The sequence below is a fragment of the Etheostoma cragini genome, chromosome 11 (assembly GCF_013103735.1).
Source record: "Etheostoma cragini isolate CJK2018 chromosome 11, CSU_Ecrag_1.0, whole genome shotgun sequence".
Lineage (NCBI taxonomy): Eukaryota > Metazoa > Chordata > Actinopteri > Perciformes > Percidae > Etheostoma > Etheostoma cragini.
This window is the reverse complement of record NC_048417.1, coordinates 17,117,075-17,134,352: the sequence shown is the minus strand read 5'-3', so window position 1 is coordinate 17,134,352 and position 17,278 is coordinate 17,117,075. Positions and strand designations below refer to the sequence as shown.

At 39.0% G+C, this 17,278-nt stretch overlaps 1 protein-coding gene across 1 annotated transcript in view; it reads right to left on the bottom strand.

Moving 5' to 3' along the window:
• Positions 1–5,055: 5,055 nt before the first annotated feature.
• Positions 5,056–17,278, bottom strand: part of LOC117952877 (neuroligin-4, X-linked-like) — a 15,335-nt gene continuing 3,112 nt past the window's right edge. Inside the window, exons 3-9 of the mRNA XM_034885474.1 lie at positions 16,590–16,742; positions 13,513–13,698; positions 12,466–12,916; positions 11,536–11,749; positions 10,917–11,041; positions 6,999–7,608; positions 5,056–5,549 (exon numbers count right to left, since the gene is read on the bottom strand). Of these exons, the coding sequence (XP_034741365.1) occupies positions 5,142–5,549; positions 6,999–7,608; positions 10,917–11,041; positions 11,536–11,749; positions 12,466–12,916; positions 13,513–13,698; positions 16,590–16,742 (2,147 nt within the window). The 3' untranslated portion in view covers positions 5,056–5,141. The remainder of the gene's footprint in view (positions 5,550–6,998; positions 7,609–10,916; positions 11,042–11,535; positions 11,750–12,465; positions 12,917–13,512; positions 13,699–16,589; positions 16,743–17,278) is intronic.

The following is a 17,278-nucleotide window of genomic DNA, read 5'->3' as shown; positions in this document are numbered from 1 at the left end:
GTGTGTGTGTGTGTGTGTGTGTGTGTGTGTGTGTGTGTGTGTGTGTGTGTGTGTGTGTGTGTGTGTGTTTGTGTGCATCTTGGCAGGAATGATTAAATTCAAGGAGCCTGCCAGCCAGTAAACAACCCGACAGGCTGTGTTCCATTCCTTAATGAGTTCCCCTTATCTGTTTCGCTCCTCTCTTCTCCTCCTACCATGAAGTCTTTTTGTTTACTCTCCTTTACATTATCTCATTCACTCCTTCCCTCTCCATGTCCTATTATCAGTCATAGGCAGTCATAGGCATCCTTCACTTCTACTCCTCTTTCAATATTTTCTTGAAGAAAGAAAAAGGAGGAATTGACGTTGTCACGGCCTTTTAGACCACGGTGTGCAACACAAGCAGGGATCATTTACTCAAATCAGAAGCCAGAAGTATAGTGTTTGTGTGACTAAAGTCAGACAGTTTTTGATCATAATCTATACTGGAATTAAACCACTGTATGTAGAATCATTTGGTTTTTTAGCAACACTAGCAGCGTGGCTTTAGAAATAGCCATTTCTTTCATGGTCCCTACAGATGAAAGGTAGTGGTAACCTCCTGACTTTTCTAGCACCACTATACCAGATCGTCACTGTGTTTCCAGGGCATGTTGGTCTAATATGTAAGAGCTACGCTCGCAGTTCAAAATACAAAAGAATAAAAGGAGGTGGACCTTTCATATGCAGTTAGAATGGTAAGAATACGATTTAGAGTTTAACATCAGTAGGCTAGAAGCTGTAGGTCCGTAATTTCTACACATTGACCCTAGAGAAAAACATTGCTAAGAACGTAAAACCATTTGAAAGGTTTCCTTAATGTGTTATATTAAGAGGATATTAAGCTTGGGAACGCCTGTGAACATGGATAAAAAGAATATCCATTTTAGCATTGTCATTGTAAGCATGTTAGCATGCTGAGAATTTAACCTAACTCAACACACCATTGTGCCCAAATGCAGCCTTTCAGAGCCACAAACATGCTCTTGTTTAAACAATGCCTATGTTCAGTCTTTGTTAAGTCAAGTGGGTAAAACATCCCGTTCAGAAAGTGACCTGACTCCCTGCTCAGTTACTGCTTCAAGCTAATTTCCTCTCCACTAAGCTACAGATGGGCTGTAGTACGAGAAAGGCAAGTTGTAACAACGGTCTTTGAAAACATCAGCATGGACTCACTGACCTTGTTTACAATATATCAAATGAAGGACACTGAAATCTCAATTGAAGATTAGCATTTGTTAAAAAAAAAAATAACTGCATTAGTACACTTCAGTGATGAATTTATATATCTGATAGGTATTGCATTAGCACACTTAAACAACAAATGCTTAATATTTAGCAGCTATCGAACACTGCCAAATGTCACCTTGAAATAGTCTCCAGATGCTTTATATTCAATTTTAAAACAGTAGTCAGGTCTCTTTGAACATGTTTCAATCCCAACCATCTGGACACATTTTGGTACACATATAATTTCTGTGTTGCATTTAGATATACTTTTTCACCTCTATTGTGTAAAAAGTTAAACATGTTCTGCTGAAATTACCTCAATGAAGTTGCCACCATTCAAGAAAATATAAGGTATTTAATTAAACCATGGGAAAATGTGTTTCTATGTCCGAGTGACTTTTGACTCAGTAGAATGTAGTCTACCGTGTAAGCAGTGGTTCTGTAAATGTCAAATTGAAGACAATGTTACTGAGTAATTTTTCAGTTCTGAGGAACTTAAACCTGGCTTCTCAGGTCCCTTTCTGCAGACGTTGACATCAAACAAGAAAACACGTGGTCGTGACTTAAACTCATGCTTTTTGTGTTGCCAGCCATAAATCAAATTAACTGCCGTTATATCTAGTTAATGGGATTAGAGTGGGGGGACACTGTAGGAGACATCAATCTGGTCTGGAAGTCAGCCATGAATTTGGTTATTTCACAACTCGAAGGGTCTCCTTGGCCAGCTGGCAGGGGCTGCTGGTCTGCAATGATTTACACTAATAACTCCTTTTTTTGCTGAAGTAAGGATTCAGTAATTGCACAACACATGCAATATAGAGCAAAGCTAAATATGATACCTGTATATTATTTTTACTTTAAATTTTAACTCTTATTTTGACATTTAGAGCAATAAGCTTATTTACTGTCTTGCTGAGAGTTACAGTAGATGGAAAGATTGATACAACTCATGACACCTTTGTTAAATATGAAGGGCTTCAGATTAAGCTTATAGACACTTGCCAAGCAAGAAAGCAAATAAATGTATCTCCAAAAAAGTCAAACTATTTCTTTGAGGATCAGCAGAAAGTAGACCACTTGGTTGGAAATGTAAATTTTCAATAACCAAAACCCAATTATCAATTTAAAACAAATGAAAGAACAATGTATATTCTTGTCTGTAACAATATCACTGCTAATTTCATGTGTACTGTGCATCAATTGGCAAATTATGTGGTAAGGAATCACTTTATATTCTGAAAATCCCTGCATTCCTTCAACATTTCTATGAACACCTCCATAATATTCTGAATTAAGACATACAAGACATTTAACATGCTCAAAAATTGTAAAATACTGATATTTTTATTTTTCAAAAATGCAGCAGAAATGTTTTATGCTTGACACAATCCAGGCATCCTCTGAGTCAATAAACCCATATGAAAAAAATATTCAGTCAATCAAACATCCATTAAATGTTATTTTATATCGTTTTGTAAAAGTTCTTTGCTTGTCATCCACAAATTGTTTAGCTTTCATTTTTCATGTATTCTGTTGACAATTAACTAAAATCGCTCATGAAGAAGTTACTTAGGATGATAGGAGGTTAAATAGGCCTCATTGTGAGAAAGCTGCATGTAGTCACACAGATGAGGCTGGGGGGGGGGGGGGGGGGCAGGACTGGGGTAGTGGGGTAATGGGACAGTTTAGGGTCTGGAGAAAAGGAGGAGAAGGGAAAGAGGATAAAACAGGAAAGTTACAATTTCTGGTATAGGGCCTTTTGTTAAGTTACTTGTTAGGATCAAGGGTTGGGAGTTTGGGGTTTGCTGCTTAGATGATATACTGTATAGGGTTTTTATCTTTACATTATAAACCAGATAAGAAGACAGTGTTTGACCATTTGTAATTTCTTTAATGACAGCTATGTCTGCCGCGTCATTTGTCAAAATGAAAACTGATTTTATGACACCTGCCAACCGCGTTGTAATAGCAGTATCTACCACTGCCCTCAAGCAGCTTAAGAGGATATTAGGGCTTAAAAAGCATTGTTTGGAGGTGCGTTTTCAATCAATGTGAACTATCACATCAAGCCGCTGATCATCCCTCCTCATCTCCGCCCAGGCTCTACCTGATTAATCAAATTTGGCTCTGAACAACTGACAACATGGTGGCAGGTAGTAAACAGAACTCCAAGCTTTAATTAAAATGAGGGTGACAGATCCACATTTTTCTACAGACTATGGGTGACACTGAGATTTGAAGCGTCAACAATTCTATTTAAATAAGGTTTCAGTCAGCATTAGGTAGTTCAAGCAGGGGGGCTCTAGGGACTCAAGAAATACTGGGGCCCCTGGCAAGGGGTGAAATGTACAGACAAATACAAGAAAGCATTCTTGGTATTTTTGGAACACGCTCTGTCCTGGGACCCCCTGAATCATCACCACCTGTCTGTCTGCAACACATTAATTAAGGTTGAGTTTATTAGACCTAGAAGAGAAATGTAAGGGACTAGGGGGGAAAGGAGAACAGGAAAGGATTATGATTAGAGGGTTAAGAGTCATGGTTTTTGGCTGGTACTCAATCATCAAACCAATTTTGCATTATATACACAGTACTATCTTATCATCCAATGGTCAAACAACTACTATTCAGGTATCGAGATGTTTACACAGTTAAGAATTATTGAAATGACTGTGCATAGCATATACTGTATATCCTTTACATAAAGGTACTGTGTACATACTACAGTGGGTGAGATAAAAGAAAACCAGCCTTGCTTCAGGACACCTATACAATAATATAGTAATATCTGAAATGAAAGCAATAATGTGGTTAAATAAGTCATGTTTGAATGCAAGAGCAGGTAAATGCTTTAAATCATAATATATCATCTTTATCTTTCCAGTCTATTTACAAGAGTTTAACACATAGCTGGTTAAAGTGATTCTTCAGTAAGTCTGACAACACTTCAGAGGCCCTTCCATCTTCTGAAGCTAATTTCTTTCTCTTGGCACACTTTCCTGTGTTTTCCATATCACTCTATCTCACTTTGTCTTTCTCGCTCTCACAACTGTTAAATCCCTCGCAATAAAATCTCAATCTCTTTCACACCATCTGACCATCTTTTCCTTCAGCTAATGTTGTTTTTTTATCCCCTCTTCCTCTCTGCCTGTCTTTACATCCATATCTTGCTGAAATGCTGTTATAATTCTCCTCAACTTAGTTTGATCCTTGGCAGATAGGGCCCTTGATCTTTTAATGAAAGAAAAAAAATGCTACATTCACATTTCACAGGTTGTTCAAGTTGACACCAGCAGTCTGTGTGTGTGTAGAACTTCTTAGCTCAGTTCTGCATCTGCTCAGTCTCAACACTGCCTTACTGTGCAGCACAGGTACAGTAGGAGATGTAAACTGATCCATGACTGACCCTTTTTCCACAGCGCTCCTCCTCTTCCTCCTCAGGTGTAGAAAAAGCAGACATTTTAATATCCAAAGCAGGGTTTGAGACATTTGTTGGATGTCTTGGTTCGTCTTGTTCAAGGTTGTGAGCAAATGATGCATAGAACTGCATCTCCCGGGATCCAGTTTGTCTTCAATTCCCCGGCGTGCAACACACAGCTGTCTGTCTTTTCATCCGGCTACTGAAAATGTCTTTCTGTCACTCCATCTGTAACAATCCTGCAGGGTAATTAGTAGAGGTATTAAGTCCTTTGTTGTGTGCGTGTGTGTGTGCATGTGTGTTTGCATGTGAATGTGTGTGTGTGTGTGTGTGTGTGTGTGTATGTGTGTGTTTGTGTGTGTGTGTGTGTGTGTGTGTGTGTGTGTGTGTGTGTGTGTGTGTGTGTGTTGGTGTGTGTTAGTTAGTGTGTTTGTGTTGTAATTATGTCCCTGGGTGTGCAAGTATCTTGCTGCGGTTATACACGCGTGGTGGAGTGTGTGTGCGTGGAGATGTGTGTGTGTGGCAAGTGTGTATTACTATATGGGCTATGGTGTGTGTATCCCTGGTGCGGATGCCCCATCCTCATCCCCACCACTGATCCAGGCGTCATGGGGGTCATCGGCGTTGCCGGGGTAACAGGATGTGATCCAGGAGTCACAGGCAGTGATCCTGGGGTCAGAGAGGTCATGAGGGGGACGTCGTCAGGCGAGCGGCGCAGGGTGAGGGTGTAGTCGGGCGGGCAGGTGAGGCGCACAGTGTCCAGTGTGCTGTAGATGTCCTGGGTGTCCATGCCGTCCAGGGCGTCTAGCGTATCCAGAGTGTGATGGTGGTGAGTGTTGTTCCTCTCGTCTGCTGATGCTGCATCACACTCCAGTTGCTTCACCTAAAAGGTTGCATGGTGGTTAAGTAATTGGTCAGATAAAGAGTTGAAGCCAGTGGACACACAGACAGAAAGGGAAAGAAACTAAAATAATCAAATCTATGGATGCCACTAATAATATTATTTTCATCATTGATTAAGTTACCAAATAGTTTGTTTAATTCTTTTATATATTCTATAAAACATACAATGTCAAAAAATGTTGGAAAATGCCCATTAGAAATTCCTTATGTCCAACCAACAGTCCAAACCCAAAGATGTTACATATACAGTGATATAAACCCCCCAAAAAAGAAGCAAATTCTCACAGAACGTGGAACCCTAAAATTACTTCAAATGACTTAAACAATCAAAATAGTTGCTTTTTCATTTTCCATTAATAAACTAATTATTTCATCTTTAAATTATTCCAATTTATTATGGCTTGGCTATATTGCCAAAATCAATATCACAATGTTATTTACTTTTTTAATGTCAATAAATATTATGATGTGGAAAATGTAAACATTATCATGTGTGCTTCTAGAAAAAACCTGAGGTTCAATGAAAACTGTTCCACATTTCATCAGTCAAAACACTTCACATGTAAAACAACTCATTTTTATATACCATTTACTCAAAATAATGTGAAATGATCATATATTCACAATATGTAGTGCACCAAAAAAATCATGTTTGTATAACTTAAGCCCTACAGTACATGTACTGTTCATGTAACATAGACATCATTTTAATTTGGGTTGTCTGAAAATGTATGTAAAACTATAAAGGGTAAAAACTGACAATGACTATGGCATACCAATAACCTATGCTAATACAACAAGACTTCAATTTTCCTTGTCACGTCAGCTCTACTGGTGGTGCCCAAAAAGCTAAAATAACCACACAATGATATTTCAAATAATAAAACACCATAACAAAAGCAGCAACAATGTTAGCTGCATTACTGTAGCTGATTTGCCAATTAACAGAATGTGTCAGCTTCATAAGAGATTTGACATTTAGCACTGACTGTGTGAGATTTCAGAGCCACTGAGCTTAAAACAAGCCAAATAGTCGATGGATGAATTGGAGGCAATTCAAAGCAATTCAGGCAATTGGACTTAGCACACACATGCACACGCTTCAAAACATTCTCACAGATACACACACAAACACACACAAACTCAAACTGATAATGTCGGCTGATGACAGGCTGTGTTTTGCAGTGTGCAAGTGCTCAACTGGCAGCTTCTTCACTGACAAGAAAGGAGTTCATTTAGTAATATGCCCACAACCTCAACTGGTTTGATATTTCTTAAACTTATAATAATACAAGTGATTATTAACAGTAAGCGTTACATAATTTTAATATTACTTTTAAATGATGTAACTACAGAAGCACACGTACACTCCACACATTGGCCTCAGTTGTTGCACACACAGTGAATATATAAAAAGCACATAACTTACCTGTAAAGACATCAGTCCCTCACCCTGTAGGTGGGCCGCAACATCTGCCGGTGTGATGTCTCGTCTCGGGGGAGGAAGTGGACGTGGCCGGCGATGCTCCAGACGCCTCTTGTCTTTCTTGTAAAGCAAAGCCGCAAACGCAAGGATGTTAAGAAATAACAGGGACGCTCCCACCGCAATCGTCACTGAGAGTTCAGTTGAGTAGTCCTCATTAGGGACACGGACCCCGTCTTCCCCTCCACCTTGGCCTAAAGCAGACTCTGGTGGCTGTGGAGTACCTGCTTGTGAACCTGGGTGACGTGTACTACTAGGCGGCCAACCTTTGGCTAGACGCTTGGTGTAGGAATAAGGAGTGTCATCCTGTGGAGAGGGACTATGGGTGAAGGAGGACACAGATTGGAGGAGCTCGTTGACATGATGCAAGTGAGGGACCAGCTGGAGCCAGAAGGAGATTTTGGTGGCACGGTAGTGGTCTCTGACACGCGGCTTCAGGCCAATGTGGAGGTACAGCTGCTCTTTAGGGGTGTACTTAGACCAGGCCACTTCTTCAAAACGGTTAGGTTTAGTGTGGATGAACTTGGTATCTTGAGGAACCGGCTGGTTTGGGTCACTGGAAAGTATGAAACACAATAAGTTATTTAATTACATCCTGATGGGTTGGTGGTTATGTAAGTTTTTTTGGTTTTTATGTTTTCATAATTTATTGGTAAAAAAATAAATAATTTAATATTTGTGTTATGCGAGACATTGCTTGTATCCCCTCTGAACCTGTTGTTCTACAAATAGCTGTAATCATACACAAAAAGAACAAAACAATATAACAAAAACAATATCATAACTTAGTAATAGTAAATTATTTGTCAGATTATGAGACAACATGTAAAAGTCAAAATCAAATCACCAAAATAATAGTTCAACAGCTAGACCACTTTATGATTGGCATAGGATTAAATAAACCATAATTAAATGCAACAGAGAATACAAAGTTTCCACCCACGTAATTACATTCAATGGTCATATTTTAAAATTGTAATTTTGTGCAATGATTCAATGTTCTACCATAAATACCAATATTTCCTGCTTTTCAGTTGTTCAAATGTCAGAGACTCCCAACAGAGCTGCTGAAGAGTTTTTCTCAGCTGGCTCCCTTCCTCTAGAGCTCTAATGCTATCCAATAGTTTCACCAGCGCTGGCATACATCTTTCTAAATCAATATCAAAGTAACATAAGACAAACCAGTGGCAAAAAAATATTTGCAGAAAAATAATACATGGTTAATTCTTCTGTGAGCATAGCTCGAAGGTAATATAAATGCCTTTTACAAAATATTAACCTTAATGCACAGTTCTCCTGCAGTTAGAACTATATGTGGATCTTTGACACTCTATAAACTGACAGATATCTTTATTAAAGATGAATGTATGCGTTGTATAGTGAAGAGATACTGAAAAATCCCTTCTCTGACACATCCAGACAGGCACTTATTTGACAATTTACAGACTTGTTTGTGTCAGCAGCAAAAAAGGCGTAAATGAAAGAGTAGCACATCTTCACAGTCTTGCTAGTTACACGCTATGCGCTCACTTGTCAATCAACACCTTATGAACAGCACAAAACGGCAGCTAGTGTAGAGACCTACCGGCACACAAACACACAGGCTGACGATTTATATGCCCACACAGAGGCTTACAAAATATACATCAGGGAGCATCATGTCCTCCCTGTTAAAAGAGTCATTTGAGGCCCTCTCAACTAGTTGAAATCTTACTTCAGAGAAAGTTCCCCATTGATAATTAAAGTGCACACTGAAATCTTGACAACCCTCCTTGGTGATTTTGCTCTGCAGCTTGCAGCTTGCTATGGTGGTTACAACAACTTGATACAATTTGATTGCTTTAATGCACCCGCCTTAAAGACAAATAAGTAAGAACACTGTCCTAATTCTATATGTTGTGCAAGGTTCTATGGTGATTTTGATCAAGGTCTAGACTGCAGATGCCTCTGTAAATCTGAAGAGGTCTCAGTGGAGTGAGCCTCGATTGGATTAATTACTGGTAATTACTCACTTTCAGCACTGCAGAAAGAGTGTCCATCCTCAACAATTACTTTTATCTTGTATATCATGTCAGAGTGGAGAGATAAAAAGTAGTCTTATCAGTGTGGACTGTTGTTGGTACTGGCAGATCATTTCACTTTCAATTTTATAAATAGGATCTCTAGAAGCTCTTTTAGCCACTGGCAGATAATCTTAATTTTGATTTAATGTATTGAATAAGCTCTATGTCTCATCAGTTTTGACCATTAATGGATGAATGAGGGTGCAGAAAGAGAGAAGAGAAGAGAAGAGAAGAGAAGAGAAGAGAAGAGAAGAGAAGAGAAGAGAAGAGAAGAGAAGAGAAGAGAAGAGAAGAGAAGAGAAGAGAAGAGAAGAGAAGAGAAGAGAAGAGATGAGAAGAGAAGAGAACATAAGCCTTGTCAAGGATTAGGGTTTGACATGACAGAGAACTTGTGTACACCCTCTGCCAAAATTTGTCTGCAGTGCTGCTTTCATAATTTTATCTAAAGTACTGTCATAAAGTTTTGTCATACGTCAAAGACCCTTTGAAGGAAAAGACATATCCTTAATAGTAACGTATCCTTTGCCGGTGAGCTTGAGAGAACTAAAACTCTGTTGTTCTCCTCTAATGCATCGCATCAAATGTTCTCTCAGTTTAAACTTCCATTCCAAACCTTATATTTCTGAAAAAAACATTTTCTTCTTCCATGCTATTAAAATGTTACTTATCTTGACAGAGAAAGGGCTTTAGGCTAATCTGTCTACTGCTAACAAGTCCTACAAATTGGCGCCAAGGCATTTTCCCATGCAATATGAACATCATTTTTAGGAAATACATTTGCTAAGCAAAACCTAGTTTTTTGTTTCTTGTCTTTAATTGTCCTCTTTCTTTGTGAACCCTGTCAGATAACTACACTCCATGCCTGTGTTCAGTTTAGTGTCAGCTGATTTTATAGTCCCAAATGTATTTTAAAAAGTCATAAGTTGTCTTATTTCATTGTGCTATAACAATTTTCCCCAGAACGGGCAGCTACGTGCGGGGTCTTACCATCATGCCATATTTCTTGCTATCACCTAGCAATCATCTTTAAGTAAGGAAAACTGTGAATAGTGCAATCTTTGGAGAAATTAAAGCCAAATCTAAATCACTTTTGCCATCAACACAAAGTTTAGTTGGCAATGCTAATGATTTAGTTTGAAGTTCCCGTGGCGTGACGTTTCCATTGTACAGAATAGTGGTGCCATCTAAATAACATCTACAAACTGGGCAGCTTGAATGAACACACAATGGTTAACAACAGCCGGGCAAGCCATTCTGCATTGCATTCAGTTAATTTAAATGGGTCCGGGCTAAGCCCCGAAGCTACTCAAGTCCTAGAAACGCCCCTGCCCCTGTTCATGTTAACTATCAATCAGTCCAACAAATTAAACATACAGAAAACTTCTGTCTTGCTGACACCATACGCTTGAGTCATGGCTGTCTTACTTTGAGCTTGGAGGTGATTTGTTCCCGTAACATTGAGAGTGAGCTGTCCACAGTTACAGCAACAAGACTCTGTGTTGCCAGAACCTTGTCTCTGATGAAGATAAAAAGCTGATTGCTAACTGACAGATGTGTATTTTCTTTCACGTTTTAAAAAATTTGATTATGTGGGCTGGCTTTCATTTGTTTCTACATGGGGGTGGGGATTAAATCTTGATAAATTAGACACAGATTTCGGTGTCTAAGAAGACAGAAATAAAGAGCTGAATCACGCTGAATCCGTGCTTTGTTTTGTCTTGATCTTTTTTATAGTCAGTCCAAAAAGAGATCTTGCAACTGAAATCAACGTCTCACATCAGTGTACATTTAAATAGCTCACCCAGTCTTTGCAAAGTTGGTCCAGTAAGTCATTACAACAGCGCTCAGCATAACGTCGTTCTTGGAGAAGTTACAGTTGAACAAATCAGTAGGTCCCACCATGGGCACACCGAACACATAGGGCACCTACACACACACACACACACACACACACACACACACATTTTAAGATACTGTAGGAGCCTACAGATTATATTCATTCTCTTGACAGCAACCACGACTATATAAAATCACAGTGAATAAAAATACAACCATCAGAGTGGTATAGCTACAGCAGCTTTGAAATCCGACCTGCAGGAAAATAAATTCCATGAACCTTTAAAATATTTTAGGCTACAGAGGATTGCTTGATTCCACGTAATAAGTACTTTGAACAAATAAAGGCAGTACTTCACGGATAATTTAAAATAAGAGCTCCTGATTTATCGCAACATCTTTGAGACATTAGTCACCTTCATTTTTGCCTCTGCCTGAAATACCCAAATCAAAATGTCTTATCCTTTACTACTTTTCTTCATGTCTGATATCATGTTTTGTGCCACCACTTACAAACTACTACTACTACAACCGTCACTAATGTTATCTTGGTAAAGCAAAAAAACACAGTGACATCAGCTTACCTCATCACCATGAGCAGAGTCAGCCCAAGGCGGTGTGGCATCACTCTGGCAGTGGTGGTAAAAGGAGTAGAAGTATGTTGGGGATCCATACTGAGCGTGGAGGTCAGCTGTGGCGATTGCTGGAGCCACCCATTGGTGGTCAGTGAATAGAGCTACCAGAGTCTTCCGCCGAGTTTCTGCATTGTCCCGGTCCGCCCAGTCCGTGTACATGAACCTTTAGTGTGTACATTTCCAATTAGCTGTCAACCAATCTATTAACAACTCTTTTATTCTTAATAAGTGTTATACTTTACACTGTGCATGCAAATTTACGAAAACACATGATAGTCAAAAGTGTGCATGTGCATATTTAAACATCCATTTGAAGGAATAGTTTGACATTTGGGGAAATACATTTAATTGCTCTCTTGCCAACAGATGGATGAAGATAAATCCCACTCTCATGTCCATATACTAAATATATAACTACAACCAGCAGAGGGTTAGTTTAAATTAGCATAGACACAGGAAACTGGGGGAAACTAGCGTGGCTCTGTCTAAAGTTTAAATGATTATAATTAGCAAAATTGGGTATGATTAAGTAATGCACATTGGAAGTAATGTGCATTCTTGGTATCTGCTGGTTGCCTGGAAAGGTCTCAGTGGCGACAAGATTCAAGGATGTTCCTACTCCTAGCCAAGAAAAAGTCTGTCATATACTGCCACGTAAAACCAAAGATTGTCAATTTCAAACTTTGTTTTTGTACCGATTAAAGTAACGAGATATAGCATGTTATTAAGTGAGCTTAAGAGCTGCTGGTAGGTAGATTCTGTCCCTTGGAAGAAGCTAGGGTAGTTGTTTCCAGTCTGTATGTTACGCTAAGATAAACATCTTTTGACTGTTGCTTCATATGTAACAAACAGACATTAGAGTGGTATCAATGTACTCACCTTATGCTCTCTCTCAATGTATCTCGGCCTTCTGGGTATCCATACAAACTGTCCACAAAGTCTGACACTGCAAAGTCAAAATCCTCAGCCGTGACACCGTCTTCTGAGTCCACAATGCCCTCTACAAACTTCACGCCCTCGCCCTGATTAACCCCCAGCATCACGTCGTAGTTCAGGAACTCTCCCTGCTCCATCAGAATCTGGGGGTCATCAGGTATAACATCACCATCAATCACCGGGGCAAAAGCTGTGTGATATTTTGCCGGTGTTATGCTCTGCTCCACAAGTTCACGGTAGCTTCGGCCCTGAAGGCAGGCGACCAGTTGAGTGCTGTCGTCGATGCCGCAGCCCACCCTCTCACCAAGCTGACGGGCGTACTTGCTGGGTTGGTAGTTGACAGCCCAACTGGCTAAAGCACTGCCACTCTGGATGATAGCTCTGTGGAATAGGTCTGAGATACACATGAACACACATAAATACAAATATGGGTGCACAAAGCATGTGAACTAAGGCACACATTTTTTTACGTGTATGGATGGACATGCATAAATGAATCCATATGATTGCACAAAAGAGGGTTACACAATATGTGTGCATGCATAAACAGATGCAAAACTAGCATTGCTACAGCGAGAAAACACTGAATTCAGAGACATGCATTATTCAAAAGGCTGACAGGTCATGGATAGTGCGTCAGGTTCAAGTAGGTAAGGGTTAATAGTTTAAAATAATACAGCTCTCAGCTTATCTGTATGACTCACAGGCTGTCAGTATTGTTCAGAGAATTCAAAGGCTTATTCAGGCATTTATGCCAATAATAGAAAGCTGTATTGGTATACTGGAGACCATTAAAGATGCCATAACCATAACAGTCATAGCTTCCACAGCACCCATCCACCTACCTGCCACCCATCATAGGTGCCCAACTGTCTATCTGCCTATACTCTCTATGCATTTCAAAGTGCATAAACCTTTCCACAGCTTTGCTGCATAAGTTAATAAAACACACATAGAAAGCAGGGTTTTTGTCCATGATTTTTCCCTTACCCTCAGAGTAGTGAGACAAGGTGAGCAGGCTGACGCACGAGGCCCCGGCCCCGGATCCAAACACAGTAACTCTGCTTGGGTCTCCTCCGAATGCTGCAATGTTCTCCTTCACCCAGCGCAGAGCCTGGATCTGATCCAGCAAGCCGTAGTTCCCTTTTGCTGCCTGGTCACCTGTACTGAGAAATCCTACAGGCAGACAGAGGAAGATGTTGTTTACATATATAACATATAGTACTTAAGTTTAAAAACATAAATGAAATCAATGCTAATAATGCTCTTTAAGTGAACTATGTATTAATAATGAATCGATCAAAAAAGGTTTTTCCTGCTGACTTTTAGAAAGTCATCTTACAATGTCCAAACACACCGAAGCACACAGGGGGTGTTTCTCACATCATGGCATCCCCAGTGTTAAAATTAGTTATGCCTAAGTCTTGTTTATTATACATTTAAAAATAATAAATGAAAGAAAAATGAAGGTGCCTCCCGTACATTCCACAAAATTGGATTAAATCAACAAGGTGCATACATATTCATATAGGGAAAATCAACCTACACGTACATAAACCTACACACATGCAGTTACAAACACAGCTGTCCCTTATTCCCTTTACTGCTGACGGTGTTAAGTAAACAAAAGGATCCTAATGACCCACTCCACGACACTATATCCCATTGCTGCAGAAGCTAATTTCTCTGAACCTCAAGCTGGCCATGAACACATACTGTAAGAGTACAATGAGCAAGAAAGGCGACGGCGTTAAAATACATCTTAACGCTTACATGTAGGTGCAATTTGTAAGAAATTTCTCTCTTGCAAAATGGACATTACATAAATATCATATTAATATGATAATAATAACAGTTTGAGAATGCCTTCATATATATTATAAGTGCTTTCATATGTTTAAATTTAAAATTAAGTTAAATGTTAAAATTAAGTTACCTACATTTATGAAAAATGCACAAATTCCAGCAGATTACAGTGAATTAGCAAAAACTAGTCACATGCATAACTGTACACTAATTTGCATACACGGGCTCACCTCATGTATCAGACTTATGATGACAATGATGAGGAGGAAAGAAGAAAAAAAAGAAGGAGAAGAAGAAGAAGAAGAAGACACTGCTACCCATGATGATGATGATGTAGATGATCAGATTGGAGGTGGTGTAAACACAGAGGATGGAGATGACAAAGACAAAAAAGATAATATGGTGATTACAGCTGTAGCACCTATTTTTATCCCCAATGTCAGAATTACTGAATAGTTATAGTTTCAATAGTTTCAACAACAACACAGATGCAGATTTGTCTCATCACATAAAATCTTATTGAAGCAAAGCCTTAAAATTCTAAAATACAGAAAAGACAGGGTATAATAATCAAATAGTTTTTTCCTGTATTCAACCCTACTGTGCTCCATTTTCAAAAACCTTCTCGCTTTAAAGGGGAAGCAGCCATCATATCTGACATACAGTATTAACATGTTTTGTGTGTCACGTGAGCAATTAATATGCTGAAACTGCATAAAAAGGTAGGAAACTCACAAGTGCACTAAATAATTAAGAGAATAAGCAGCCAAATGCTATAATAATTAATAATTGACTGTTCTCTTATAGTAAGTACATTTTGATTATGCTTCTATATAAAATGTATCAAAGGTCTTATTCAAATACATGTTTTATCACGACACTTTCTCTAACATAAATCCACAGAATCAAGTAGATTAAAGAGATAATGGCATTTGGGTTACTGTAAATCATTTCCAATATTGCTGAATAAGCTAAATTAAAACATACTATATGCACACATTTTATTAACCTGTTGCCGCATTGTAATTATTCTCATCACATGAATATGTGGAGTAAATTGTGGGCAACTCCTAATAAGAGTGAGGGCATGATTTAACCTATAAGGATATGCAGCTTGCACATCTAACTTAATTAAAATGAAGGCATGCTGTGCTCACACAAACTACTCTATACTCAGTGTCATACAGTAAATGATGCCTTTAAAGCGTCTTTTTGACCCTTCTGTGGCCCTGCTCTGGCTTTGCAATATTTGTAATTACAGGCGCAAAAAGACTAAATACCAGGATTCTAAGATATTCTATGTATTCAGCCCGTGCTTTGCATAACTGTCTAAAATCAGAAAAACCACAGGGAATCAGATTTGCCCTGTTCAGAAAGCAATGAGTCAGAGAGTCATGGAGGTAAAAACGATCAGAACTGAGTCGATGCAAGTAGTGGAAAAGAATTGGCTTTAGGGGCCTTACTTACACTAGGGACACCCCTACTGAACCTGTTTCACACAAAAAGGGCACTTTGGGTGAAAACAATTTGGTTTTCACATTCTATAGCTCTCTGAAGGATTAAATAATGCAGATGGTAAATGCAATGTAAATGTAATAAAAGTGAGCAACAATGGTTTGTTAATCCTTAGTTGAAAAAAATACCATTTACATTGCATCAACACTGTATTTATATATAGCTCTTTACTAATAAATATATCACCCAGTAAAAACCTGACAACCCATTACACCATTAAAATAAAACTGGATTAAAATAAAAACATTGACTGTGGTTTTATATGAAAACATTACTTACTCATATGTGAACATTAATCAATTCAATTTGAAATCAAACCTATTTTCATCCCACACAACCTTCTCTTCTTCTTCATCTTCAAACAGGGGATCCATCTACTCTTTGGTAACTTATTGACAAGGAAAAAAAATGCTAAATCCCAAATTTACATAAATGCAACAGAGATGTGTGAATTGCATTTCCAATTATTATCCATTCAGACCTTCAGCCTAGTCCCCATGTAAAGTAAATTACTGTACAGTATGTGCAGTAATATTATCATTATACCCAGTAATATAAGTGTATGCAGTGGTTGTCAAGATATGGGTATCTCTATTGCTGAATAACTCTACAGGATGAAAATTAATTAGCAATGCTAACAGGCTGGGGACACAGGGATTTATATTGAAATGCAGCTACACCAGTACAGTCCATGGTTCAGCAAATTTCATAGAGATGTATTAGGTATAGAAGATGTATAATTTTACCCAGTACTCCTAGGCGATAGTTGAGGGTTATGACAATGACGTTGCCGTAGCTTGCCAGCACGCTGCCATCCATCATGTTACCAGTGCCTTCTGTGTAAGAGCCTCCGTGGACGTAGACCATCACCGGCCGCTGACCCCCCTCCTCATGGATGTCTGGGAAACATAAAGATAGATAGATAGATAGATAGATCAATAGACATTTGCAAGAACAAATGGCCTGACGCTGTGTTCTATCCAGTGTTCAAGGTGACATCATGCCAGTGCTATGTACAATCCCTTTTTGTCCGTGAGTGTAGGGACGGATCCACCCACCTTCCTTCTGTCTCCATTCTGTCTGTTGTTTGAATAAATGTCCATATAAACTGTGTGTGTGTGTGTGTGTGTGTGTGTGTGTATGTGTATGTGTGCACAGGCATGTGTGCGTGCGTGCAGGGGCACATGCATGTGTATGAACCCATATGTATGCATGAGTGAGTCTGTGTCCTTCCCACTTTCCTCCACAAGTAAAGGCGTAAACCCCTTGGCAACAGACGCAGGTGTCTGCATATTAAGTGTTGGTTCAACCAGAGGCATGCACAAGTGGAGGGGAGTGTGGCACACTTAGAAAAACAACTTTAGTTATATATTTAACAAGGGTATGTCTGTGCCCCGACAGGACACTTATATATATTTTAATCCAGTGTTAATGT